Source organism: Triturus cristatus, chromosome 3_1 (assembly GCF_964204655.1).
Source record: "Triturus cristatus chromosome 3_1, aTriCri1.1, whole genome shotgun sequence".
Classification (NCBI taxonomy): Eukaryota; Metazoa; Chordata; class Amphibia; order Caudata; family Salamandridae; genus Triturus; species Triturus cristatus.
The window spans coordinates 865989693-866017324 of NC_140583.1; the positions used below are offsets into that span (position 1 = coordinate 865989693).

A 27632-nucleotide genomic window follows, 5' to 3' on the forward strand; every position below is an offset into this window, starting at 1 on the left:
GCCGACTCCGCTCTCAAGTAAAGCAATTGTGCGCTCCCTTTGTCTTTCCAAATCCTTGAGGCAGTATCCCCAACAACTTTACTCCTTTTGAGGCACCTTAAGGAGCTTCAAAGCTCTCCACCCCAACAACAGGCACTCAAGTCCTGGCAGGGTAGGGTATTTTGTAGACTGCATCCAGGCTTTCAGGGGCAGCCAACCTCCTAGTCCCCAGCCCCTCTGGCAGCAGCCTCTAAGCTGCTTTAGTGTGCGCTTAGTGGCCAACGCCCCTTGGGAGGCAGGATCAAAGTCAAAAAAGTCTTTATTGCGAATATTTCATCATAAAAGACATGCTAACATTTCATAATATGCAATTAATTAAAAATAGTAAGAATATAGTTTAGCACAATAAGCTAAATAAAACAAATAAATAAGTAACATGCTAAAATCAGTAATAAGAAAATATTAAATATACAATTCTGCAAACGACTTGACAGTCGATAAAATTGGTTATAATAAAAGAAATAGTAGAAATCCTCCTGCCTTGACCTTAAAATCAAGTAAAGCCTATACCACGTTTGTTTCAGCATTATTTAGGGGCCAGATAATTAGGGACTAATCCTCCAGTACCGTAGGAGCCATGCCCAACTAATAAATTTAGCCACATCAATAACCACAAGTTTTGATGTATCAGACTTCAATATTCTGCTAGCTGCCTGCGCAGATCTAACGCCCATTTCACGGCATACAGGGCGTAACCACAACCGTCTTGGTTGGAGATACTCTGGGCAGACAAAGAGAAAATGATCGACTGTTTCGATCTTATCCTCACATAGGGGACATTTATCACTACCAGATGTATTCCAGCTTTTTGTAAAACAACATAGCAGTAGGGAGCCGAGTCTAAACTGGTGGTAAAGTTTTCGATCCTGCAGCTTTGTTATTATGTACCAATACTTTTCAAGAAAGGAATTATCCTTGACAGCCAGATATATTATAGTCAAAGAACTACCAGTCAGGGATGCATGACGCTTAACTTTAATCCATTGCCAATAGGTGTCCCTAAAGATCTTTTTCGGGGGGAAAACAGCCGTCTCGGGGTTGGTCCATAACTCACCCATCCCCATATCAATCAAGATAGTTTTAATTTCAGACAGCCAGCTGATCCTATGAGAGCCCCCTAGAGCTTTAACTTCTAGTAATGCCTTGGCATATAGGGACAGTTCTGGGGTAATCCACAGGCGCCGCCAAAACGCCGGCTGCCTATACCGTACCATGTCCTCAACAGGCTGACAACCTAGGTCATATAAGAGAGGTATGCGTGGGGATGATTGTGGTAACCCTACTGCAGACCTAAGAAATTTGTTTTGTGCCACCCTCAGGGAATTCAAATTGCTAAACCCCCATAGTTCAGCACCATACATTACCGCTGGAAGAATTTTAGACCCATAAATTTTATTCAGGGGGGCCATAGGTTTAGTTATGGAATGCCTATGTTCTTTGAGCAAGGCTCCACCTAGTTGTATATGCTTTAGGGTGAAGAGGTCAATCTGGGACTTCCAGCTTAGATTGTCACTGAAAGTGACCCCCAGATAGGTGAAAGTAGATGTCTGTTCCAGAGTGGCTCCTCCCATTTCAACCCTTGCTTTTACTGGTCTAGCACCACGAAGGACCATAAACTTGGTCTTCCCCACATTTACCTCAAGCTCATGTTCGTGGAAAAAAACTCAAAACGGGACAGTGCTAACTGTAGCCCCTGTCGCGTCTTAGAAATTAAAAGAGTGTCATCCGCGAACATGAGCAAGGGGACTTTCATACCAGCTATGGAGGGTGCATCTGTCGGGAAGTTTAAAAAATAATTTATAACCCCGTTAATGAACAAGGAAAACAAGGTGGGGGCCAGTACACACCCTTGTCTTACCCCTTTGGACACCTCAAATCTTGTTGTCACCTCCCGTGATTTTCCCCAGCGAACCTGGACGTATGTATGTTCATGCAGGTTAATCAACAGCCTCAACAGTCTCAACAGTTCTGGCGGCATAGCCATCTCCCGGAGGACTTCCCACAGTTTGGGCCTTAGCACAAAATCGAATGCAGACCTTAGGTCCACAAAGGCTGCAAAAAGCATGCCACCCACAAGATATACTTCCTTCCAATATAAGAGAATGAACCTGAAAGCTTGGTCGAGGGTTCCGACATGCGTCCGAAAACCCGCCTGTAATGGTGTTAGTATATAAGTTTCGGACATCCAACTCTGAATACGACCCAATAGCAAACGACCTATAATTTTTTGAACTGCATCTAGAAGGCTAATCGGGCGAGAGTTGGCCGGGGCAGAGCGATCACCTTTCTTATAGATCAGCAATATCTCTGCCCCGAACCAAGAATCCGGAACCGATGCTCCACTGGCCAGGGCATTAGCTAGGATGGTTAAATAGGGGACCCATAGGTCCTGCTCCTGCTTAAATAAATCTGCGGGAATACAATCGGGTCCCGGGGCTTTACCACTCGGAAGAGATTTCAAAATTGCCTTTACTTCACTGGGAGCAAACTGTAGAACTTCTTCACCACTAAATGACCAAGTTACTGCTTCTAACCTGTCCCTAGACTTAAACTGGTTTTCAAAAAAGCTAACCCACTGTTCGGGTTCAACATGAGTAGCCGAGGTCATATCCTGCGGGTACCTGCCCCATTTAAGGAGGTGCCAAAATTGGCACATATTTCTACCCTCACACGCCTCGTATAGCTCCCTCCAACGAGTTTCATCCCAGTTTTTCTTTGCTTTTGTTTGGGCAGTTTTGTATGCAACTCTACAACTCCTAATGGTTTCTGGTAACCTAGATTTAATAGCTGTTAACAAAACTTTATGGGTCTGTCTACAGCTTACATCGTACCAGGAATTTTCCCTCAGGAGTTTAGTTTTACCATTAACAGGAATGCTTTTAATGAAGAGAGATTTAAGCCCCACAAATAATTCACTATGGATACTCGGGATAATACATTTAATCCCCTCCTCGGACTCGCATCTGGTCAGTTTATGTATGGCTATACTAACCAAATTCCCAATAGCAGTCCGTGTATTCACATTAGAAGCTATCTTTGGCCCACAAACCCTTCTCTGGTCATTAGTTAGCATAACTTGCGCTTGCACAATACTAGCATCATCGATGGGGGAACCAATAAAACTACTATCAGATAAAGACAACGTCAGGGGGTTGTGGTCACTTTATAACCTATCTGTCCCCACCATATCTATGATAGCCGGCCACAACTCCAGATTTAATCAGAATATAATCTATTCTACTCCCACTTCTGCCATTGTCGAAAGTCATCTTCCCAGACCTGTCCGATTTCGTTCTGCCATTAGCAGCCCTCAAACCCTTTTCAAGGCACAGTCCCGTCACGTGTAAGGCTACTTGGGTCCATTTCCTTATGGGTTTTAGTTCCAACTGAGGGATTCCCCACACGGAGTCCTCAACCTCAGACAGTTTCTCGTCATCATCGCCCAGAGGCTCAAAACAGGTGTTAAAATCACCTGCCACCACCCTGTGTCCATCTATGGGCTCAGTACTAAGTAATTGCTCCAGAAGAAAAACTGTCTGGGAACACTTACCTCCTGGAAGACCCCTCACATAAATATTTATGATAAGGATGTTAAGACCCTTTGTGGAGGTAACCCTGATGGCCAGGATATCAGGGTTATCAAACGGAACTTCCACTACTGTAATACCCTCACATTGGCGTACCCATGTAGTCAGGCCTCCCACCGGTCTACCTCTAGGGCCCTTAACGGCTGGTTTAAAGTAATTTAAAAACCCTACACGAAATATAGGATCTACCGCCCAGGTCTCCTGAAAGCACCATATATCTGCCTGGTCGACAAAAACCACCCAATCGGGTACAGCCAACCTGGATTGTAACCCGCCCATATTCCAAGAGGAGATCGTAACATTGTGGCAACCAATTTTTGTATTTACCACCTGGTTAGCCAGGTTAGAAGGGGAAACAGGACAGACACTGGGTAAACCTTCATATGTAGGGCATAAAATTAAAACCCATTCCTCTCCTTGGGCCATTAGATTTACTTGAACAAGTAACTCCCGACATGATGGTACTAGACCCCCTATTACCACAGGCCGAGGGAGGACAATGCTTTCCCTCAGTCAGTCGTTATCCTCCAAGGTAGATAAAGCGGAAAATCGATTATGTGTCATAATAGGCTGCAGACCCTGCTGAGGAGCACTATGCGGGGCCCAGTGCTGTCTGTTGAACATGGCCCTTGCTGGTCTATAAAAATAACCTAGGGGTAGAATCATAATCTCATTGGGGGTGGGAGCATAATGGGAGGCCATATCTAGTATATGCTCTACCTTTAGCTGGGACCTAAAGCTCAGTACCACACAATCCCCTGCCAATGACTTTTGGGAATGACCAACCCAATTCACCCGCCTAACCATTTTAAATTCCTCAAACAATGTTTTACTGGCCCAAAATTTATTACCAAGACAGTACAGGGCTTTGTTTTTAAGATTAGACCAGTGCTCCCTAGACCCTTCTGGAAGTGTTGGAACGTTAGCTAGAATAACTGTGTAGGGTGTGGCTTCCGGGGGAAGGATCACTTATTTTCTTGAATGGTGGCTGTCCTTCCCAACACACCTTCTACACAGCTTTCGGACTACCATTTGGTTCAATTTGCTGCAGAAAGTTCAGACTCTTTTGGATAAAGGAGCCAAAGAAATGGTCCAGTCCTCTGAGTTTGGAGCTGGGTGTTACTCCCATTATTTCTTAGTGCCATAAAAAAACGGAGGTATTTCTACTCTTTTAGATCTTAGACTTCTCAAGTTCTTCCTGTGGAAGGACAAATTCAAGATGCTCACTCTGATCAAGGTCCTTTGTGCTCTGGATTGAGGCGACTTTGTGGTACCATTGGACATGCAGAATGCCGCTTTCCATATTCCCGTCCTGCAGGCCCACAGGTATTAACTGCAGTTCAGGCTAGGCAGCCACCATGATCAGTTTGCCGTGCTCCCATTAGGCGTCACCAGTGTCCCCTTCTGTGTTCACAAAGGTGATTACGATGATCACAGAGTACATTTTGGAGGTTGAGACTACCAGTCTTCCTCCTAACTCAATGATTGGCTGTTGAATGTGTGCTCCCAACAGTCAGTCATGGACCACTACCAGATGACTGTGAGCCTCCTTATATCACTGAGGTTCATGATAAACGTGTGTAAGTCACACCTGACTCCTTCGCACAGGCTTCACTTCATATCCGCCATCCTGGATATAGTGCACTTTCAAGCCTTCTCTCCGGACCAACGAGTCCAGGACATTAGAACTATGATACTGCTGTTTCAGCCTCTGACCTGGGTTTCAGTGAGAATGGCTCTGATTCTTTTATGCCTTCTGGCCTCCGGCATCCTGCTTGGCGGCTACGCCAGATGGCACATCCAGGTTCTGCAGTGTGAGCTGAAGTCTCGTTGAGCCCAGCACCAAGGAAATCTATCACATTCCATCCAGGTTTCATAGGAAACTGCTAAAGATCTGCATTGGTGGGCGCTCAATTGCAATTCAACTAGCGTTCGGCCCCTCTCCCTACTCCACTCTAAAATGACGGTGGTGATGGATGCATCGCTGCTGGGTTGGGGAGGTCATGTAGGAGAGGTGGAGATCAGAGGACTCTGGTCCATGCTGGAAAGTCGGCTCTCCATCAGCTTTCAGGAGTTGCTTGCCAATTGCTTGGCATTGAAAGTCTTTCTACTGTCTTTTAAGAGGAGACTGCTTTAGGTCCTCCTGGACAACCCTACCTTTATGTGGTATTACAACAGACAGGGCAGGGTGAGGTCTAGGGTTCTGTGCCAGGAGGTCTTGTGCATCATGGCCAGGCTGAATCCTTGGGGCATCTCCTTGATTGTAGACTTTCTGGCAAAATCCTATATGGATTGTGCACTTAGAACTTGCCGAAGGGCAACAGTAGTAGAACCTTGGTTTAATGGGGCCAGCTTAATGTGACATATTCCCAGAGCTATTCTTTTTCAGTTGTTTTCTGAGGCTGAAGCATTATGTAGAGACACATTTGTGTTCTAACCAAAGAGACTCTGGTGTGCATTTTGAAGTAGTAGGCCTTGTGCTTGGGACCAAATAATGAAGGCTGAGGTGGAGGTACTGTACACTTTCCATTCCTTGGGAGAGATAGCTGCTATAGTCTAGCGCCAAGATGCCTACGGGTATTCGTTCACGCTCAATAAATGTCAGAAATAAATAAATAGGCTGTTACACACTCTTTTTGGAAGCTGTAAAGTATATCCCTTGGTGATGCTTGTTTGCATTACAAATTTGTATCTATATGATGCTTAGCTTCCCAAATCAGGCTTGCCTGCAAGTGCCTTGTGTAACAGAGAAAGCAATTCCAGGCTGTACTGTGGGTGCATTATATGGTAATGCTGTGAGGTGCCCCAGGTGATGCTAAATGATCTTCAACTGATTATTCCAAATAGAGCAATAAATAAATGGCTCTGTTGCAATGAAGAAGCCTGCCAATAGAGAGTAGAAGGCTCAAATACAAATCCATTTCCCATGAGCATTACGGGACAGAGATATTTGCCCCTTTGTACCCTAAACTTCTTGAACTTTACGCCTGCCTGTTTTACCCTTATCCCCCTGCACTGAATGAAACTACACTGGTGCTGGCACACGGATAAGGAAGGATAGTTAATTCCTGAGGTCTCCATGTTTTACTGAAGAGGAATGCACAAACTACCTTAGGAATTAATGATATTTTTTAATATTCGGTTGGGCAATTATCACAAGTGCAATAGAATGTTGAAATACTGTTCCTGCGAGTTACCAAACCTTGCACTTCATTAGAAATGATCTAATGACAAATCCATTTTTTTTTATTGGTGTTTATCTCAATATCTTTTTTACGGATATAGTTGTAGATTTGTTTGCTTTGTATTGGTGTAACATATTCAATATTATGCAATATGAAACAAACATCCATAAATGAATGTTGTTTTTTCTTCTTACATGTAGTTTTGACATTTTGCATTACCTATTAAAAAATCTTATTTTTAAATTTGCTAGGTTTTGTACTGTGTTGGAATACTGTGAAGGTAATGATTTGGACTTCTATTTGAAGCAACATAAGTTGATGTCCGAGAAAGAAGCCAGATCTATAGTGATGCAGATAGTAAATGCACTACGGTATCTCAATGAGATAAAGCCGCCTATTATACACTATGACCTTAAGCCAGGTGAGTGAATTCTCACTTTTTATTTGAAATGTTGTAACTTTTTTTGTAGTTGTGTTTCCATGCTGATGTCTGGGCTTTTGGCAGGAATCTATTGTAAGGTTGTCTGAAAAAAAAATATATATATATATCCAGAATGTACATAAACATGAAGTGAGTGCCTTATAAGTAGTATCGTATAATTAAAAATAGACATCCCATTTTTAAAGTTCCCGCTAATAATTAGTTACTTTCTTTAAAAAGAACAATAACTAGCAATCTTGCAGTGGTGGTACATAGATATCTTTAACTTAGTATTTTCCGAGATGAAAAAGGCATCTCCTTCCTTAGCGAGTTTCTAGGCAGAAACCTGTTGTCTGAACCGGAAATAAAAAGAATTGTTAGCCTAATGAGCCTTGCAGAATGCATGCTGCTTATTTTTGCCACAAAACCTTTCATATAGTTACACTGTTTTTCCTAAACCTAATCTTAACTTTGTGAATTGAAATTCATTATCCTCTTACAAAATTGCAGTTACACACTTTTGTACACGCATTCACTGCCCCTTTTTATTTTCTGTATTTTTGTGATTGTCACTTTTAATCATGTTCTTAGTTTCCTATTGGTTGAATTTGTTAACCGATTCCAGTGCTGGGCTTCATTGTAACCATTTAGCCTCAGTCTCTTAATAGCTCCTTTATTACTTTATTTGTCGCCTCTCGTTTTAGTAGGCCCCCAGTGTTTTCTTGTTGTAGGTCCTCATTCTATTGTTTTTCTTTCTTTACATTTGTGAAGACACTGTTTTCTGTTCTTTTAGTTCATCACAGTTCCATATACTGTTTTGGTGTAGATCACGAGCCCCTCAATGTTCAGTAATTAAATTACAGACTTCAAGGACTGGAAGAAAGAATTTCTTGTACTATGTGTGTTGCAAGACAATTACTGTTCAATGAAAGAAGTGCTGTTAGGTCTAAATGTTTCTTTCTGTTCCCGACACTAGGCATATAGAGCTTCAGGCAAACCGCAGTTTGAGATATGTGGTTCTCGGGCTAGGAATTCCTTTTGAAGCAAAAAGTCACTTCACAGCGTAATTGAAAGACAATTATGTTAACTCTAAGAGCAGGGGTCACTTTCCTTCCTGTAAAGTGAACCATCACTTTGTCTTGCTCCTGGGAGGTCCAGTCATGTTTAAGTCCTGAGAATCTCACCCTTTGCCTGCAAGGTTTGCTGCTTTTTTTCTTTGTCCCGAAGGAGCAATCCCAGTGGAGGCCTGAGTGCCTCCAGAAAGAGGGAGCAGGACCCCATACCGCCCTGCTTCTTGTAGCATCGCATGGCAGTGCTGCTGTCTGTTAGGCCCTGCGTAGACCTGCCCTTGATGGAAGGCAGAAAGATTTTAAGGGATTGACTTGATAGCTCCCAGCTCCAAAAAGTTGCTGTGGTAGCGATGCTCCATCTAAGACCAAAGTCATTTCTTTTATGGATCCCCCACCTTTGTCTGCTTCTAATATTTGTTCCTGGAGTTAAACAGGACTCCAAACCTGCATTGATGTATTTTTATTTCCCTGGAGTTGCATATAAACTGGAGCTGCTTGATGTCCTAGTTTGGTTACCTTTTGATGCTAATGGCCTAATCTGTTCCTCCTTTAGCTTGTGTAGTTAGAACTCTGGTCTTGATAACATTTGCATTCGCTAGGCCTTAATATTCCCAGTAAACAATACAACTTACAGGGAAAGGCGGTCGCACAAATAGCCTCCATCCATAATATTCACCTCACAGCTGCAGAAGGGAATGACAGCAAAGGCTACTTTATTACACAACCTTTACCTTTTCAGCCTTTGCACAAGGGGTGCTCATATGGCTTAGGCCTCAGGATACCCTCTCACCCCACTTTCACATGCATAAACACGGAAGGGAGATTTGTAATTATGGGTGGGCTGTTGGAGGGAAGCGAGAGAGTGCTTTATAATGCTAGTGTGTCTTATGTGGACCAGCTCACTTACCTAGATAATATGGCTGTACACCTAGGAGGTGGTTAACCTCTGGGCAGATTATAATTGTGTGATGAACATTTGTTTGGATGCTGGTGGGGGATGGTCGACTCCTGGAGGGTACAGAAATCTCCCCAAAGACAATATTGTTGTCATTCAGGGGGTGAACAACTTTAATGTGCGCTTGGACAGCTTCCTGCATTGAACGCTGATACATCACCGGGTCATTGGCGCAAAATACCTTACTCGGGCAATAGACCCCCTTATTAATGTCTTTTAGCTTGACTGAGCCATAAGTCCAACCTCGAGGCTTAATGTAGATATGCTGGAGGAATCCTTGTTGAAAACGAAAGTAAGGGAGGCAATTAATAATTCTCGGATAATGAGTATGGCAACAACAACAACTGATAGATTGGAAGGCATCCAAAGTCGTTATTAGAGCACACTGTATGGCAGCAAGGGTGGGGATACGGCCTGACTGTGAATTACCCCCAGGCGTCAGACTGGATCCAGAGAATTTTTTCATCCCCGGTGCCCCTGCGCATCAAAGTGTTGTTGGTCGACTCCGCGTTTGTCATTCGCATCGTGGTCACCGTAATGACGTTGCGCAATCTACTTAGACGCCGCCCTCGCACGCTGACGTCAGTTCTTTCTTTTGTTTCGCCAGCCAGCGCAAATCGGGAGAGAGTGGTACCGCCAGTCACTTTTTGACTGACTTTTTTTTACTTTAGTCGACACCGTTTTTTGAATCTATCGACTCCTGGTGCACCTTATGGATGCCCGGTTTCAAGGCTTGCGGTTCCTGCCGAAAACAGTTGTCAGTGATGCATCCGCACCGCGTGTGCCTGTGGTGCCTCGAACGTGACCACGATCACAAGTTGTGTTCTGACTGCCGGACCATGAATCGGAAGTCTTTGCGGGAGCGGTCCCGAAAGTTTCTCTAGGCCCGGCAGTCCACTCCGCTCAACGTACCGGTCGTGGAGGAGGTAGAGGGACCGGTCGCAGAGCCACCACCACTTGTCCTCGAAGTCTTCGCACTCCTCAGGTAAGTCGAAGCACAAGAAGTCGAAGAAGTGTCGTCTCTCTTCGACTTCTCCCCGCCCGTCGGCAAACGCAGGGAGCGATGCGGGTGGTGCCCCTCCTGCGGCTCCAGGTGCGGAGCCCGAAGTTTCGTCTGAGGTTCCCTCCTTTTCCGGGACCCGGAGCGATCACTACCCAGCTTCGAAGCTTTTACAAATCGATGCATGCCATCTTTGGGCAGCCCGACTCTGCTGGCGCGCCTTCGGGCCCCGCGGACTCTGCTGGGGACTCTGGGCCTTTGAGGCCGGCGGCTCCGGTGCCACAGGGTCCCCTTGGATCCAGATTGGTGCCGGTCTACCTCATAACGCCTCCCCTGGCGCCAATTCCACAGTGACCACGTCCACAGCCTATGCCGGTGGTGTCCCCAGCTGGCGTTGACCGTGTCCTCCACCCCGACGTGGACATGGTGCCGGACCGACGCCGGATCCGGTGCCGATGGGTACCTTTGTACCCCTGTTCTACCCTGGTGCTCCTTTCAGGCCAGAATGGCAGCCAGAGGAGGGGGGGAGGACTGGGAGGGGTCTGGAGACCCTTTAACTGACCAGTTGGAATATGATCTGGACTGGAGAGAGGAGTTGGGGGGAGCCAGTGGTCTAGATACCTCCCCAGACCTTGGCCTGTTGTCTCTTCCTACCGTGGCTACAAAGGGGGGAGCTTCTTATGCAGTGGTGTTGCGTACGGTGGCCGAGGCTCTCAACCTCGAGATACCTACGGTAGCAGTCAGGACTAACCACCTGACAGATGCTTCAACCGGCAGCGAGCTCTTCGGAGCCCCTGCTGCCGTTTAAAGAAGCACTAACTGATATCCTTTTGGGCACCTGGTCCAGGCCCAACACAGGGGCTCCTATGGATAAGATGATTGCCCGCCGCCGCCCAACTACGGGCAACCCCTCTTTCCTCTACCATTACCTCACCCTTGAGAGCTTGGTGGTCCAAACCTCAACGTCCAAAGGCGCATTCCCTACTGCACCACCTGACAGGGAATCCAAAAATCTGGACCGTCTTGGGAAGATGTTTTCTTCCTACAGCTTGGGACTGCGGTTGGTAAACACTGCATGTCTGTTGGGCTATTACACCTACTCTGTGTGGGATATGGTAGTGCAGGTGCTGCCACAGTGCCCGGAGGAGGTCCAGGCTGTGCTCTCCCGTGCAGTCGCCGAGGGTAGAGATGCAGCCAAGTTTACCATACGATGTGGACTGGACACCGCCGACTCGCTAGGCAGGACGATTTCAATGTCGGTAGCCCTTTGACGCTACGCCTGGTTGAGGTCGACTATTTGTTCTGGGCATGTCCAAGCTACCCTCATGGACATGCCCTTTGATGGCTGTTGCCTGTTCGGCGGCAAAGGAGACAGCGCGCTAGAGCGCTTCAAGGAGACTCAGCTTTTCGCCCCTTTTGTGGCCACGAAAGGGATGCCCAGCCACGTTCCTCCCAGAGCCACAGGCCGGCGCAAGCTGTTCAGTCCCCGCGCGACTGGGCATGTGGGACCCACTGCCATGGTCTGGGGGCCAGCAAGCGGGCCAGTCCACCAGCGCCCCCTCTGCAGCAGCCTCCAAACCCTTCTAGTCCGACCTTTCAGGGCCACCAATCGCCTAGTGAGTGGCAGGATTCGCCATCACCTCCCCCACTGGCGCACCATCACGTCGGACATGTGGGTTTTGCAGATAGTCCGAAGCAGCTACTCCCTCCCCTTCAAGACTACCCCCCACCCATGGCACCACAGTACCATCGAATGTCGGAGGATCATTTGGCACTTCTCCAACAGGAAGTTTCTGCTCTTTTGGCCAAGGGAGCCATTGAGCGAGTTCCAGCCCCAGAAATAGGTCGTGCTTGCTATTCCCACGTCTTTCTGGTGCCCAAGAAGGACAAGGGCCTACGTCCTATCTTGGACCTCAGGAACGTCACCCGCTTCCTCTGGAAGGAGAAGTTCAAAATGTTGACGCTAGCTCAGGTTCTGTCTGCCCTCGACCCTGGAGACTGGATGGTAGCGTTTGACTTGCAGGACGCTTATTTTCACATCCCCATCATGCCGGCGTTACCTGCAGTTCACAGTGGGCCGCGAGCACTTTCAGTTTACCGTGCTCTCCTTTGGCCTTACCAGCGCCCCTCGGGTGTTCACGAATGTGATGGCGGTGGTCGCAGCTCATCTGCGCAGATCAGGGGTTCCAGTCTTCCCCTATCTCGACGACTGGCTGTTGATGGCGTGCTTGCCCCAGGCAGTCTTCTCCCACCTCCAGACTATGGCGGACCTCCTGCACTTGCTGGGGTTCACTATAAACGTGCCGAAGTCACACCTAACTCCCTCTCAGAAGCTCCTCTTCATCGGAGCAGTTCTGGACATGATTCGGTTTATCCTCCGGAGCAGCGAGTCCGGGATATTCGGGCTAAGATTCCGATCTTTCTGCCTCTATCCCGGGTTTCGGTCAAAGTGACCATGAGGCTGCTGGGACTCATGGCTTCCTGCTGGTATATCATGCCAGGTGGCATATGCGGGCTTTGGCACTAGGACCTGAAGTTCCAGTGGGCACAGAATCAGGAGAATCTGTCAGATTGCGTTCAGATTTCGGAGGGCACTACACAACAATTGCAGTGGTGGCTAACGAGCTAGGATTGGGTCAACGGCAGATGCCTCTCCCTTCCCCAACCAGAGTACACCGTGGTTACGGACGCATCCCTTCTGGGGTGGGTCGGCACATGGGAGAGGCAAGGATCAGAGGCCTCTGGTCTCCGGTGGAACATCAGGGCATATCCCTTGTGGTTCAACACCTGGTGGGTTCTCTGAACGCCAGGGCGGACGAACTTAGCCACAGGTGCATGATGGATCACAAATAGCATCATCACTCAGAGGTGGCGCAAGGTCTCTTTCAGCAGTGGAGAGAGCTTTGGTTAGATATATTTGCCACCAAAGAGAACGCGCAATATCAGCAATTCTGCATGTTGGAATTTCCAAGACGGCACTCGCTAGGCGATGCTTTTCGTCGCGAGTGGAGTTGCGGTCTTCTATACACCTTTCTGCCTTTACCACTTCTGCACAGAGTGCTGAAGAAGATCAAGTGCGCCAAAGGACCAAGTCATCCTTGTGGCTCCAGATAGGGCACGAAGAGTCTGGTATCCCGAGCTGCTACACATGGCCATCGATCCTCCGAACAGTCTGCCTCTTCTGGAGGATCTTCTGTCGCAGCAGCGGGGGATGGTCCTCCACCCGCACCTTTCCAGTCTCCACCTCTTTGCGTGGAGATTGAGCGGCGACAGTTGACAGCCTTCGACCTTCCTCCCGAAGTCTGTGATGTTATCTTGGCAGCCAGGCTTCCCTCCACTAAGACGATACACACCTGCAGATGGAATAAATTTGTGGCATGGTGCACAGCAAAGGCTGTGGATCCCCTTTCTGATCCTCTTCCTGAGGTTCTCTTGTTCCTCCTGTCTTTGGCCCAGCAGGGCTCTGCTCTGGGCACTCTAAAGGGCTACCTCTCAGCCATTTCAGCTTTTCTTAGGCTTCCTGATCAGCCTGGTCTTTTCAAGTCCCCTGTTGTAAATCGCTTCCTTAAGGGCATTACTCATCTTTTTCCACCTGTTCCCTTTGTGATGCCTCAGTGGGACTTGAACTTGGTTCTTACTTACCTTCTGTGCGCTCACTTTGAGCCGCTTCATAACTGTCCTCTCAGACTTCTTACTATAAAGACTGCCTTTCTGTTTGTCATCACCTCTGCTCGCAGGGTGAGTGAGCTCCAAGCTCTTTCTTTAAAGCCTCCCTTTGGCTGTTTATCCGGACAAGATCGTCCTAAGAACCAGACCTTCCTTTCTTCCCAAGGTGGTTACTTCTTTCCACATTGGTCAAACCATCACTTTGCCCACCTTCTTTCTGCCTCTGTATCCTTCTAAGGAGGAAGAGAGGCTCCACCATCTGAATCCAAAACGTACGCTTTCCTTTTATTTGGATCACACCAAGCAGTTCCGGGTGGGTGACCAGCTCTTTGTTGGCTACATAAACACCAAAAAAGGTCGCACCATGCACAAATGGACTATCTCCAGATAGGTTGTTTTGTGCATAAAAGCTTGCTACTCTTTGGCAAAGAAGGAGTCTCCAGTGGGACTGCACACCCATTCCACCAGGGCGTCGGCAGCTACCACTGCTTTGAGACAGGGAGTCCCTCTCCATGACATCTGTCAGGCAGCTACATGGGCATCTCTGCACACGTTCACAAAACACTACTGCCTGTACAGCCTAGTCCGGAGAGACGGCTTCTTCGGCTGTTCTGTTCTCCAGGACTTTCTGGTGTGAACTTGGTTCGCAGACCCACCTACAGGGTTGGTATTGCTGGGGTATCTATTCACAAGGTAAGGAATCTATAACTGTCTCTTTCAGATGAACAAGTTACTATATAGCTGTAAGAGACATAGGTTAGTTATAGATTCCTTACCGCCCCACACATCCTCCTCGTTCTGCGAACTGATTTCTAGGGTTAAGGACATCCTTTCAGGACCCTAGTTTTGTGCACCAGTGGTCAGTGTCTTGCATGGCTCTGCGCTCCTGACGTGGAAAGTCTTGTACAGAACAGACATCAACGCAAGAGCAGCGTCTAAGTAGATAACGTGACGTCATTACGACGCCAATGACAAACGTGGAGTCGACCGACGCCACCTTTCGACGCGCAGGGGTACTGCTGAAGAAAAAAATCTCTGGATCCAGTCTGAAGGTACATTGGATATACGAACGCTATGAGGTGTTTTCTTGGAAGATTGAATTCGGAGTAAGGATGTTATAGCTCTTCTCCATTGAGCTGTTCTGTTGGTGAAGAAGATTAGGTCGTTAACCAAAATACCTTTATTGGGTCAAATGTAGGATTCAGAGATTAGTGTTTCAGAGTTCTGTTTGTGTAATTTGTGTTTGAAGTTCTTGGTTGCGTTTTTAGATAATTTGGGAGGGTAGTTTATCTTCAAGGCATTGCAGCCCACCTATGCCAGTAAGATATTGCTGGTATTACGAATATATGGTTACATGGTTGCTGAAGGTACAGGGCGTTAGTGGCATAAAATACAGGTCTTGATGTTTGGATCGATCTATTGGGGACATAAACTTGCTACAGAAAAGATGGCTGATTTATTGGGAGTAGAAGCAAGAGTGTGCAGCTGTTCTGGTCTGTTTAAAGGGGATAGACGAAGGAGCCTGGGCCCCTGAGATCTTTCCAAATGTAGAGAAATGTTCACATGCAACAATGGAGACTCAGACCCCGCTATTCCTAAAGACAGGATCATGAATAGCTAGGAGATGACTATCCAATTAGGGCATTGAAAGCTCTTCTGATAGAACACTCTGAACCATTGTAAGATGGCTGCTCCATTAGGGATGCTGTAAGTGTGTATCACAGTCCTTCTATTCTTTCTAAGCCTTAAGTTCTATTTTGATCATGATGCTGGTGAGATGGCCACGATTTTAGGGAATGGACCTTTGTGTGGGGACCAAGGGGAATGGAAGGACTCCCAGGATGGAGGGCCAGCGAAGCCCAGCCAGTCCACCACGGTGACCAACCGGCTCCAAAAACCTAGAGAGCCGCTGAAACACATATGCATGGCCTAAATTGCAGAGAGGAGAAGGCTCTTCGAGTCAGAGCAAGCAGATCCTGAGACTGGCAAAGTTCCGACATGGACCACTGGGGGAGCAGCGTTCACACTGTCAGGCGCACTTTGGGCACTAGGAAGTGAGGAATGCAGTTTGAGAGCACCCGTGTCAGCGGCAGGCGGGGCTTGCGCTTTGCAGTCCATGGGATACACACGAAGGATCCAGGATCTTAGAAGGCAGGGGAGGCCCCAGTGTCCCTTGAACAAAGACCGTTCCGTCTCTCACAGCCAGTCAGCTCTGGTGGGAGCTTCGATACTCAGCGGAGGCAGTCTCAAGGCCCAAGCCTGCCAACAGCCCAGACTTTGTGGACCACAGTCAGTGGATCGCAGCACTTGGTGGTAGCAGAGGAGCCCAGCTCACCTCCAATGAGTTTGACTGGAACCCAAGGCTACCCCAAGTATCAGATTGGCCCCAGAGGGGGATTTGGCAGCAGCCCTCGCAGTTCGGAGCTAGCCCTCACCACTGGTCGTCTCCGGGGGGAGGGGAGGGAGTCAGTGGCTCTCGGTGGCAAAAGGCCTCAAGCCAGAGGCAGCGCAAGAGCCTGGCCTGCAGATTCAAGGGAAGCAAGTGGCCACCACCTTCCACTGTCACAAGGAGCCCAGCTCACTGTCCGATGGAGGCAAATTAGGTCCAGGCTGCCCTCAACCTCAGGTCAACAGCGGCCCATGAAGGAGAGAGCCCCAAGCCCGAACCAACCCTCCAGTCGGATGTTGTGGAAGCACCCAGATCACCCTCTGAGATCAAGTCACCGGTAGCTATAGGATTCCCCGCCTTGGGCATCAGGACGGGCGTCAGGTGGGTTATTGACCAGGGTAGGGCTTGACAGAGGAGCGCTCACCCTTCTCAGTCGCACATCAGCGATCTTCTGTGAGTTTCACATGCCTGCAGCAGCTTTGCAGCGGCTCACAGCTCCCCGTGGTACGAGAGGTCGTCAAGTACAGTGGCGACGGGGTGTCGTGAGATTTGGTATACCCTCAGTCCGCAGTACAAGTAGAAAATCTTCCAATTTATGCATGCAAGTAGAGACCGATTCTACCTTCTGTGCAGTAGTATAGAGTAGAGTGGTAGATGGGAGAGTTATACAGGGATATTTGCAGATAGGTAATCCTCAACCTGAAAGCATCCTAAAGGAGCGCCGGCTCGGCAGCCATCTGGGACTGTGTGGGCTGTGGGTCTGTTACCTCCTTATCCTGCAGAAGTGAGGCATAGTTTATACTTTCATATGCCACCACTTAGCCGCTATTGCAGCGTACATGCAGAACAGAGAACACAATTAATTGTTTAGAATCCCTGCCATCAAGGCTTTTATGGAAGGAAGGGATCAAATGGGTCATTCCTTCCGCGATCTGGAAATTTAATGTCATTCTTGCCAGACTCTTCGGCCCCTCTTTTGAAATACAACACTCCTATCCTTTACAGTTTATCTCTTGGAAGGTTCCCTTCCTTGTCGCTATTACTTTCTTATGGTGTGTGTATACAGCTTACGGACCCTTACTTAGAGGAACCTTTTCTCCAAGTTCTTCCCAAAAGTGGTATCCCTATTGCATCTCACCTAAGCTCAAGAGACTCTGTAGCAGAAAGGGCTCTTCCCACGCTTGGTGTAATGAGTCCTTATGCACTTCATTGACTGGATCAAACCTTTCCGCAAGACGGAACAACATTTCATTTCATAATCTAGACCTCATAAAGGCCATCCTCTGTCAAATGGAGGTATAGCCAGGTGGATTGTAAAGTGCATCCACGCCAACTACCTCAAAGCCAAGAGAACATTGCCTGCCCAGCCTAGGTCGCATTCCACCAGTAAGAAAGGGTCTACTACATCTTACCTTGGTAACACAACCATAGCTGACAATTGTAAAGCAGCTACATTGTCCACTCCACACATTTACTAAGCACTGCCGTATGGATGTCCTAACTCTCCAACAAGCTAAAATTGGACAGACTGTATTAAGGACTTTGCTTCAAACATCTGCCCAGTCAACGGGTTGACTGCTACGACTTTATAATTTGTGCAGCGCTTGTGTATATACAGCCACACATGCTATTAACAGAAATGTTTCCTTACCCTGTTAGAATCTGTTCGTCATGAGTAGTGCTGTAGATTCATATGCACTCATCCATGTTCCCAGGAACCAGTGGTTGCTTCTTTCATTTAGGTATTTAACATGTCATACTAATTTTCATGGATGGCCATCAATCTGTCCTACCTACTCCTCCAATACACGCACTTGCTGTGTGAAAAACAGTCTAGCAATGGAGCCAATGCAAACGTCTGTGCCCTACAGTAGGTGGCAGGAGTATGCAGAGCATGTGAATCTACAGCACTACATGCTTTGAACAGATGCTTACAAGATGAGGAACATTTTCTATACTTAATATGACGACCGGAACCAACCTGCAACTTCTAACATTTCGAACTCTCACATAATCACAGAAGACCCAATGTCACCAAGGATGACATTTTGGGATTCCACCACAGGTGAAATCACAACCTGGGTCAGTGGTTCTTAGCCCGTGGTCAGTAGACCCCTGGGTGTCTTTGAACCCTACTCAGGGGACCCGTGACTGTTTGGAAAACTAAAAAAGTATTAACATATTAATAAAGTGTATTTAAATAAAGAAGCAAAATTAACATTTGAAAATTTTAAAATGTTCTGTAAATGTGATTTTTTTTTTTTTTTTTTAAATTGGAGGTTTAAAATGTATTTAATATTCTCAGATTGGTTCGTGGGAGCAGTGCAAGTGCGTCAAGCAGAATATAGTATGGACAATGAGTGACCTCAGTGGAATTTAGAAAAGTTCAAATCTTCTTATTGAAATTAAAATGTTTTGGTATTTGTTTTTTAATTATACACAAATTATGAAATATTTTATATTTCATGAATGCATGATTCTGTACTTTTTGTGTGTTATTTTGCAGTTTAAATTATCAAAAAAGCTTAGGCTGGATGTCCCTGGATTCCAGTAATGATTCAGTGCGAGTCTCCAGGTTTTAGTAATTAAGTGGGGGTCCACAGAAGTCAAAAGATTAAGAACTGCTGTTCTGATAGACTACTTGCCGAAGATTCCTTAACGTAGAATTATACTCAGGCGTGAGACTGGACCTGGAAAGCTTTCTTGCTCAGCATCTCTGCGTGCCGGGGGGCGGCACCACGTGACTCCGCCCTGATGTCCTCCGTGGGTGTGACGTCGGTGAGGTCACAAGCCCCACCCCGGCGCGCTGACTTCAGTTTTCTTCTTTTCCACGTTCAACTCGGATCGGGATCGTGTTTCTGGCCTGTTTTGGGCCTCCTTTTTATTTACGCTTTGAGCGTTTTCTTGAGAAGTGTGCAAATGCCTTCGCGCGCCAGATGTCGGTGACGGATCCTCACCATATCTGCATGTGGTGTTTAGGGGAGCACCACGACTCCAGACTGCGAGGCGTTTCAGCAAAGGAAGCCAAAGTCCCGGCGGGAGTGCTGGATGAAACTCCTTTTGGCACACATGTCCAGGTCGGCGCCGCGCCCATCCACCGCGGAAGTCTTCAAGACCCGCTGCTTCCATCTCCGACAGCATCCCTCTCCCAGGCCGCAAGGGCGTCGCTCATCTGTTGGTAAGTGTCGCAGTTTGTCCCCGGGGTCCGGTCCCCGGCCTGTTGGGGGTGCGGGTTCTCCGCGGGTGGTGCGCCCCGCGTGTCGCCACCCTATCAACTGTTCCCCGGCGCGGGGGCGACCAGAGCCCAGATGGAGACCTATGCAGCGGCTTTGCAGGCCTCTTTGGCTCTTCCCTCTTCTCCTTCAACTTCCTGAGACGTCTGTGGATCCCTTGCCGCGTGCGGGGACTTTTGCAGCGGCTCCGGCGCAGACAGGTTCGGCTCCAGGTTCTGAAGTTGTGGTGCCGTCGGGATGCAGCCCTTCGGGGTTCCCTCCTTCGGACCACGGCGCCTCTGCCTCGCCGCAAACCCCCTGTGGTGTCGCGGGAGGTTCACGGGGCTCGGGCGTGTCCTTGGTCCTCTGGGCAGGCGGTGGCCTTGGCTGAGGTGACGCAGCTCAGGCGCCGGCGGATGCTGCCCTTGGCGGTGCCGCAGGGGCCGGTTAGGGGTCGGGTGATATCCCGGGCCCCCCTCGTCCCTCCACACAGGCAGCTGTCTCGTCAGAGGTCAAGTCAACGCCTTTTCGGCACCGTTCTTTAGCCGCCTCGGTTCTGACCCCGCCTCTGTCTCCAGCGCTGCACGTTGTGGCGGAGGTCCTTCCAGCGTCCCCTTCGGCGCCGGTCGACGTTGACCGGACGCCGGTGGCGGGCTCTACGGCACCGGGCCGACATCGGGTCGTTGATTCGTCTTCGGACGCCCCCTCTTCTCTAGAGGTTCGACGGTTGTTGGTTTCATCTGGAGACGGGTCGCCACGTCGTGGCTTTTCCCCGGTGTCCTCCAAGGTCGGCTCTTTGCCGTCACCGCGCCCGCAGTCTTCGCCGAAGGCGCCTCAGGTTCCCCATTCATCGGTCCACCTCAACCCATACCCCCCCCCCCCCCACCCCCCTTTCCGGGCTTGGACTTTCCTCCTCCGGTTGGGTCGGGGGACGGCCTCCTTAGCTTGCAGCCGTCGCCCACGGAGGAGCTGCTTTCCCCGCCGCTGGGCCATACGAGGCGAGTCCTGCCTTTACTTGGGCTGTTTCCACAGCTGCGGGAATCTTGCGCATGGGCGATCCAGCTGCCCATTTCCCCACGGATCATCTGCTGGAGGTCCTCCATCAGCGTTCTTGTGGTCGGGAGCTGCTTCCCTTCGAGGCTTCGCTCCACACTTCTCTTTTGGGGGCTTGGGGGCGTCCTGCCACGGGAGACCCGGTGCCTCAGCCCCTTATGCACCCCCCCCCCCCCCCATCCTGCCCCACATGATCCTGCCTGTCTTTTCCTCCACCCCTCCACCGGGGGCCCTCTTTTACAGACTGCCTTTCCCTTCCTGCCATCGGTGTTGTCTCTCCCGTCAAGGGAGGCCGGCTGGTTAGATTCCCGGGGGCGCAATATCTTCCCCTCCTCCAGTGCGGCTTTGCGGGCCCTTAACACTTTTTGTATTGGCTAGAGCCACTTCTTTCTTATGGGATTCGGCAGAGTCCCTTATGTCTTCCGCTTCTCAGGAGGGTACCTGTGTTGATCTGCGGCACCATGTGTTGGATGGCCGGGAGCTGGTGGTGTTTATTGTTCGCTCGGCTTTGGACATTTCGGAGGTGATTGGTCGTACCATGGCTTCTTCGGTGGCCCTTCGCCGTCATGCCTGGCTATGGGATAGTTTATTCCCTGAGAATGTTAGAGAACGTCTGGTTGACCTTCCCTGTGATGGCGCTCTTTTGTTCCACGCTCCTGCGGATTCTGCCATTCAGAGTTTTCTTGCGGTGCTTCGTCGTCGTCCTCCCCCTCCCTCTCAGTGACCTGTATGTCTGTCTGTGTTTTGGGAGGTGTTCTTCCGTTGTTTTCCTGGGGCCCTGTAACGAGCAGCCCCGGTTGTGTGTTCTGTGTTGTTGATGTGCCTTAGGGTCCTTTGTTGGGACTTTGGTGCTGTTTGCTGCTAGTCCGGCCCTTTTTTGACTTGTGGTTTTGGCTGTTGGTAAGCCCGTGTAGGCCCTGACATTAGGCCTTCCGTGTATTCTTTATTGGCTGAATGGCAAGCAGTCTGCGGTTTTCTTCGCAGGTCTTTCTGTTTGTCCTCTGCTGTGGAAATTTTTTCAAAAGAGGTGTTCCCATGTTCTTCGGACGTAACATACCCTATGTGGGGTAATGGTAGCTATTACATAGCTCTATCATGTGCTGGGGAGGTGTAGTCGCCCTTTTGGGCTCCTTGCTCTCCGTGGCATCATGGTACGTCGCAGGTGCGATCTACTTGCCGATTGTTTGAAGCAGCTTGCGTTGCGCCCAGGTTCGTCTTTCTCCTGGTTTGCTACGTCGCTAGGCCATTCTGGCCTGCTGTCTGCGGCATCGTGTTGTAGCGGTTCCGCACTTGTGTCCGGTGTTTCGGCTTAGGTTCTGGTAGACGGCTTGGTCCATCCTCCGTCTTTCTTTCCTGCCTGGTTCCACTTCTTTCGTGGATCTGTGTCCGTGCGTATTTCTGGGTCGGCCCCCTCCCTTGGGATATGTCCTGGCCCTTCCTGGCCTCTGCCTTCGGCTGGCATTGGGCTAGTCCTGGGTGCACCGTTTCGTGGTGTTGCCTGCTGCTAGCTGCGCATGCCTGTGCAGGCCTATTTGTTCTGATCCACTGTTGTGGCCTTTGATGTATTCCCTTGTGCCCCTGTCTTTGGTTCCGCTGGGGCTTGCGTGACTGTGATTTGGCGGTGGAGCCGTTCCTGCCCTGTCCGCTGCTTGCGGCTGAGGTGTATTCAGCTTTTTCTGTCGCTGTGTATGTGTTTCTTACGGTGGGCCCTGCTTCCGGTTCTTCCTCCTCTCCCCAGGGTTGAGGTGGTCCTTCGGTTCCTTGGAGCTCTCAGGCGCTGTCTGCCCCTACGGGGTGTTGGGCAGTTCTCCCTTGGTTGGGCGTAAGGATATCCTGGCCTTTCCCTTCTTCTCCTTGTGACATGTCCCCTGCTGGTGTCCTGTCTCTCCTGGTGGGGAGGCTGTCTCGCAGGCCCTCCTCCCTTCTGGGTATGGCTAGGGTATCTATTCTACGTTAAGAAATCTGCGGCTAGTACTCTCTATCAGATATACAAGTTACTTACCTTCGGTAACGATGTATCTGGTAGAGATGTTTCTAGCCGCAGATTCCTTCACGACCCGTCCTTCCTCCCCGTTCTGCGAGGACCCTCTGCTTGGGTTTCTGCAGTCGCCTCCCTCTGGGTGGCTCGTCTTCTGTGGGTGTCCTCTTCGTCTTCTTCTGGTCAGGCATCCCTCCAGCTGGTTTCTTTCCAGCGTTGGGGCCTACTTTTACTCTTTCCCTCTGTTAGTTTCTGATCCCCACCGGTCTTCTTTGTTGGGGATTGTTTTGCCTGTCCTTTGACCTCCTACTCCTTTCGAGAGTTATGGCCCTCCTTGGCAGTGTGGTCTGCGTATTGCTTACCTACCCTTTGTCTCCTACTCCTTTCAGGAGGTGGGGCCATCCCTGGTGGTGTAGTCTGGGGATGGGTCGCTGTTGCTCCTCTGATCCGGGATTGGGGCCCTTCCCTTTGTAGTTGTGGTTGCAGGCTCTTTGTCACGGCGCTTTCACATGCTTGTGCCTCCAGGGTGGCTCTCGCTTTGGGTTGTGAGGTGGTTCCAAATGGGTGGTGCTTGCGCCTTTTTTGTGATGGCTTCGCTGCTCTGGCCTTCTGTTGCTTTACTGCCACCTGCTGCTTTTGCCTTGGCTTGCGCGGTTGTTCCTCAGGGTGGTGCTCTGCTCTTTTCCTGCTCTGGCCTGCTGTTTTTGCTTTCTGGTGCCTTGGTGCCACCTGGTGGTGATACTTACCTTTTGTTTTGCTCTATTTTTGTTTCTCTGGTTTTTTCGCACACTGTTCCCATGCTCTCCTCAGTTTTGTTGTGATGGCTCCACGTTGTGACGCGGGAAAGTTCTCCGAAGCAAACTGACGTCAGCGCGCCGGGGTGGGGCTTATGTGACCTCGCTGACGTCACGCTCGCGGAGGACGTCGGGCGGAGTTGCGTGGTGCCGCCCCCTGGCACGCAGAGATGCTGAGCAAGAAAGCTTTCCGGGTCCAGTCTCACGCCTGGGGATAATTCTACGTTCAGGAATCTTCGGCTAGAATCGTCTCTACCAGATACATCGTTACCGAAGGTAAGTAACTTGTACACCTAAACCATACAGTTTGGCCTTCTAATTCAAAAGCATGATTTGTGAACATTTCACCATGGGACAAACACCGAATCACTCTTGACTCCTGCGGTTGCCCCATGGTGATTGCCTCTTTCTGTGTTTTTTTTTTTTGGGGGGGGTTTTTTAATTGGGGGTGCTTCCCATGCCCCCTGCTCTCCTTCCCCACCTGCTGACAAGCATTTCCCTACCTACAACTGCAGTGCTGTTTTATTAGGTGCTGCTATACAGGCGGCAAAATGTCTGAATACCCAAAAGCGTGTCTCATTTGGAGGTCTTACTTTAAAGTATGTGTGAATGGATACGTTAGGGCAAGTATTATTAGTTGGGTGAATACTAGTCTACGTCCTTAAGTGAGGCCTGACAATGTGGGGTCCTATAGTTTGGGAGTCCTGAAAGAAAAACAGTCTACTAAAGATAGGATATGTTAATGCAGAAATAGCAAACTGTTGTTTTTGGGTCTAAAACTACGTGATGGGACCTTGAGTTAATTATGTCTGATCACACAATGGCCTTGATGCTGGCCAAAATGATAGCTCTAAACTGAATGAGCTAGTGCTTCAAATGCAGTGAATGAATGTCTGCTGCTAAATGTTGCTAACTTCAAATTATTGCCATCTTGACAGAGTGTCTGCTGTATGTGGATTAAGGTGAATGTACCAAGAGATTACTCTATCAGCAGAGGTTATGTGATGTATATGAGGGATCTCGGCAGGGTAGGCATTATTTTCATGACTATAAATGATCTCACAAAAAATGAATACAAAATGTAAGAATACCATGACATTGTAGAGCACAAAATAATCTTGTCCATGTTTGTTTCCTCTTTTAACTGTGACTTTATTTCCTTAGGCAATATTCTTTTGGTAGATGGAACAGCATGTGGCGAAATAAAAATCACAGATTTTGGCCTGTCAAAAATCATGGACGATGATAGTTATGGTGTTGATGGAATGGATCTGACATCTCAAGGCGCAGGAACATATTGGTAATTTTAACATTTTCTTATTCGAATCTAGGCTGATGAGCTGAACAAGTTGCGTCTTAATTTAAGAACTGAATGTTCGAGGCATATGAGCTGCAGATTGTACACTTAGCATAGATCGCCATCTGGTGTTGGGCCCGGATGTTTGCAGTTTGTTTTTCTTCTTGGACAGTCTTTGGAAGTCACGAGTTTGGTGACTCCTCCTTCGGTCCGTACTGCGCATGGGCTTCGGCTCCATCCTCAGATTGTTTTTTTCCGCCATCTGGCTCGGATGTGATACTTCGTGCTCCGGCTTCGAACTTCTACGGTTCCAGCCTCGACGGAAAATCCTCGTTTCTTCGAGTTTCTTCATCATCATCTTCATCTCTCGAAGCGGCACTTTTCTCCATCCCGTACATCGGCACCGGCCTTCGGGCCCTCCTCGACTCCGGTCTCGGCCGATGGAAAGGACTCCGTTCAAAAAGTGCCCAAAATGTGGGTCTAAATTTCCCCACACCGACCTCCATCAGGTGTGTAATCTTTGCCTCTCTCCTGAACACGAGACCAGACACTGCCCCGCCTGTAAGTCTTTTCGATCGAAGAAAACCATCCGGGATCGAAAAGCTCGACGCACCATGGCGCACTCATCGTCTGCAGCTCCACCGGACATCTTCGGAGACGGCGCCGAAGCTTCGGGGCAAACACACACCGAGCAGGAAGAAGACGTCGTCAGCGCTTCCGAGGCCGACGACTCCGACGTGGAGGACATCACACCGGCGCAGCGGGCCGTGAGTACTGTGCCCCCTCCCACCCCCGCGCCCAAAACCAAAGAGACTCAGGTTACTCCCTCGCCTGCCGGCCTGGGCAAAACCAAGACCAAAGCTTCGATCACCCCACCTTCGGGCTCGGTGTCGAAGCATCCAAAGTCTCACAGCAGCTCGGGATCGAGCCAGCCGACGCCCGGTGCCGAAAAACAGCATCCGGCACCGAAGAAAGCAATATCCAGCTCGACTCCGAAGCCACCGGTGCCGAAGCCTGGACTCTCGGTGCCGACCAAACACAAACATAAATCTGTCGGCACCGACGCTCCGGCGCCGAAAACTCCTTCCACGCCGAATAAACAGGAGGCCCCAAAAAAGCATGGCGCACACAAACCATCGAAGTCCTCGGTTCCGAAATCACCGGTGCCGACGGACGATTCGACGCCACTGGCTCTGTTTACACCAGACCCTCTACAAAAGACTCTGTCCAAAGATCCAAAGACTGGACTATTGACTTTAATTATCAAGAAAAGACGCCTTGATACTCCGGCTCCTCCTCCACCACCCAAACGGAAGGACTCTGCTACTTCTCCCCTCTGAAGTGCCCTCCCCACTACCACCTCCCCTACCTCCCCCACCTCCTCCACCCCCTCCCCCTCCCAGGTCTCCGCCACCCTTACCTCACTACTCTCCGGCCCCGTCCCCAGATCCGGACGACGGGGACCCGGACAATTATCCGGCGGATGCCCCCATGGATCCCACTCCACCAGGGACCCCAGACCCGTGGGAGGATTACAATAACCCTGATGTACCCGATATTCCTCAGGACGACCTATACCCATCCAGGCCGTCTCCTCCAGAGGACTCCTTAGGGTTCCATCATTTAGTGCAGAGAGCAGCACACTACCATGGGGTGGACATGCACACTGAACCAGTGGAAGACGACTTCTTACTGGATACATTCGACATACAGGACAAATCCACCTCCATCTTACCCATGCTTAAGGGTGTCACCAAGCATGCCGCAGAGGTGTTCAAAGACCCTGTCAGGGCCAGGGTACTAAACCCTAGAATAGAGAAAAAGTATAAGGCGGCACCCACAGACCCTGCATACATTAAGGGCCCTGCTCCCTTAGATTCCCTAGTTGTCTCTACAGCTAGAAAGCGGGCTAACTCCCAGTCCTCAGGAGAAGCCCCACCGCCAGACAAGGAATCCAAACTCCTAGACGCGTCTGGCAAGCGCACCGCCTCTCAAGCTGCAAACATGTGGCGCATTGCAAACACACAAGCGCTACTTGCGCGCTATGACAGAGCACACTACGATGAACTTGAGGCTCTTATGCAGCACCTCCCCGAGAAACACAAGCGTAGGGCTCATGAGCTAATACAGGAGGGTAAACTCATTACAAACACCTCCATTAAGTGTGCCCTCGATGCAGCCGACACTGCTTCTAGAGCCATAAATACCAGTGTCCTGCTTCGTCGCCATGCCTGGCTCAGGATCTCAGGGTTTAAGCCTGAAGTCCAGGCGTCCATACTCAATCACCCCTTTGACCAACAAACGCTCTTTGGGCCCAAGGTAGACGAAGCGTTGGAAAAGATGAAAAAGGACACAGACACAGCAAAGTCTATGGGGGCACTCCAAACACAAGCGTCTAAACGTTCCTTTCGACGCTCCTCCTTTCGTGGCACAGGCAGAGGCTTCTCCACCGATAGCACCTCTACCTCCTACAAATCCCCTCCTCAAAATACCTTTTCAAAGGGCAACCAAAGGGGTGGTTACAGAGGCAACAACAATAAGGGCAGGGGCAAAACTAACAACACCCGTTCTGCCACCCCGCCCACACAATGACTTCCCTCCGCTCCCCCCAGACCATTCCACTCCGGTCGGGGGCAGACTACAAAACTTTATCCACGCATGGGAGTCCATAACATCGGACAAATGGGTGACCCAAATCATTCGGTCAGGGTACTGTCTCGAGCTAACATCTACCCCACCCAATATCCCACCAAGGCACCGCCCAATGTCTCAAGAACATTCCACACTGCTCAAACAGGAGGTACTCTCCCTCCTCCAAAAACACGCTATAGAGCAGGTCCCCATCAATCAGCAAAATCTAGGGGTTTACTCCCTATATTTCCTAATACCAAAGAAAGACGGGACCCTCAGGCCCATTCTGGACCTCCGGCCTCTAAATGCCTACATACATTCAGACCATTTCCATATGGTCACCCTACAACAAGTC

At 49.4% G+C, this 27632-nt stretch overlaps 1 protein-coding gene across 10 annotated transcripts in view; it reads left to right on the forward strand.

Annotated features, from left to right (window-relative positions):
• The window catches only part of TLK1 (tousled like kinase 1), a 967987-nt gene that overhangs the window by 801392 nt on the left and 138963 nt on the right, over positions 1-27632 (forward strand). For all 10 annotated transcript variants that reach the window (XM_085645312.1, XM_085645310.1, XM_085645315.1 and 7 more), the window contains 2 exons: positions 7063-7232; positions 24514-24649. In XM_085645312.1, the coding sequence (XP_085501438.1) occupies positions 7063-7232; positions 24514-24649 (306 nt within the window). The remainder of the gene's footprint in view (positions 1-7062; positions 7233-24513; positions 24650-27632) is intronic.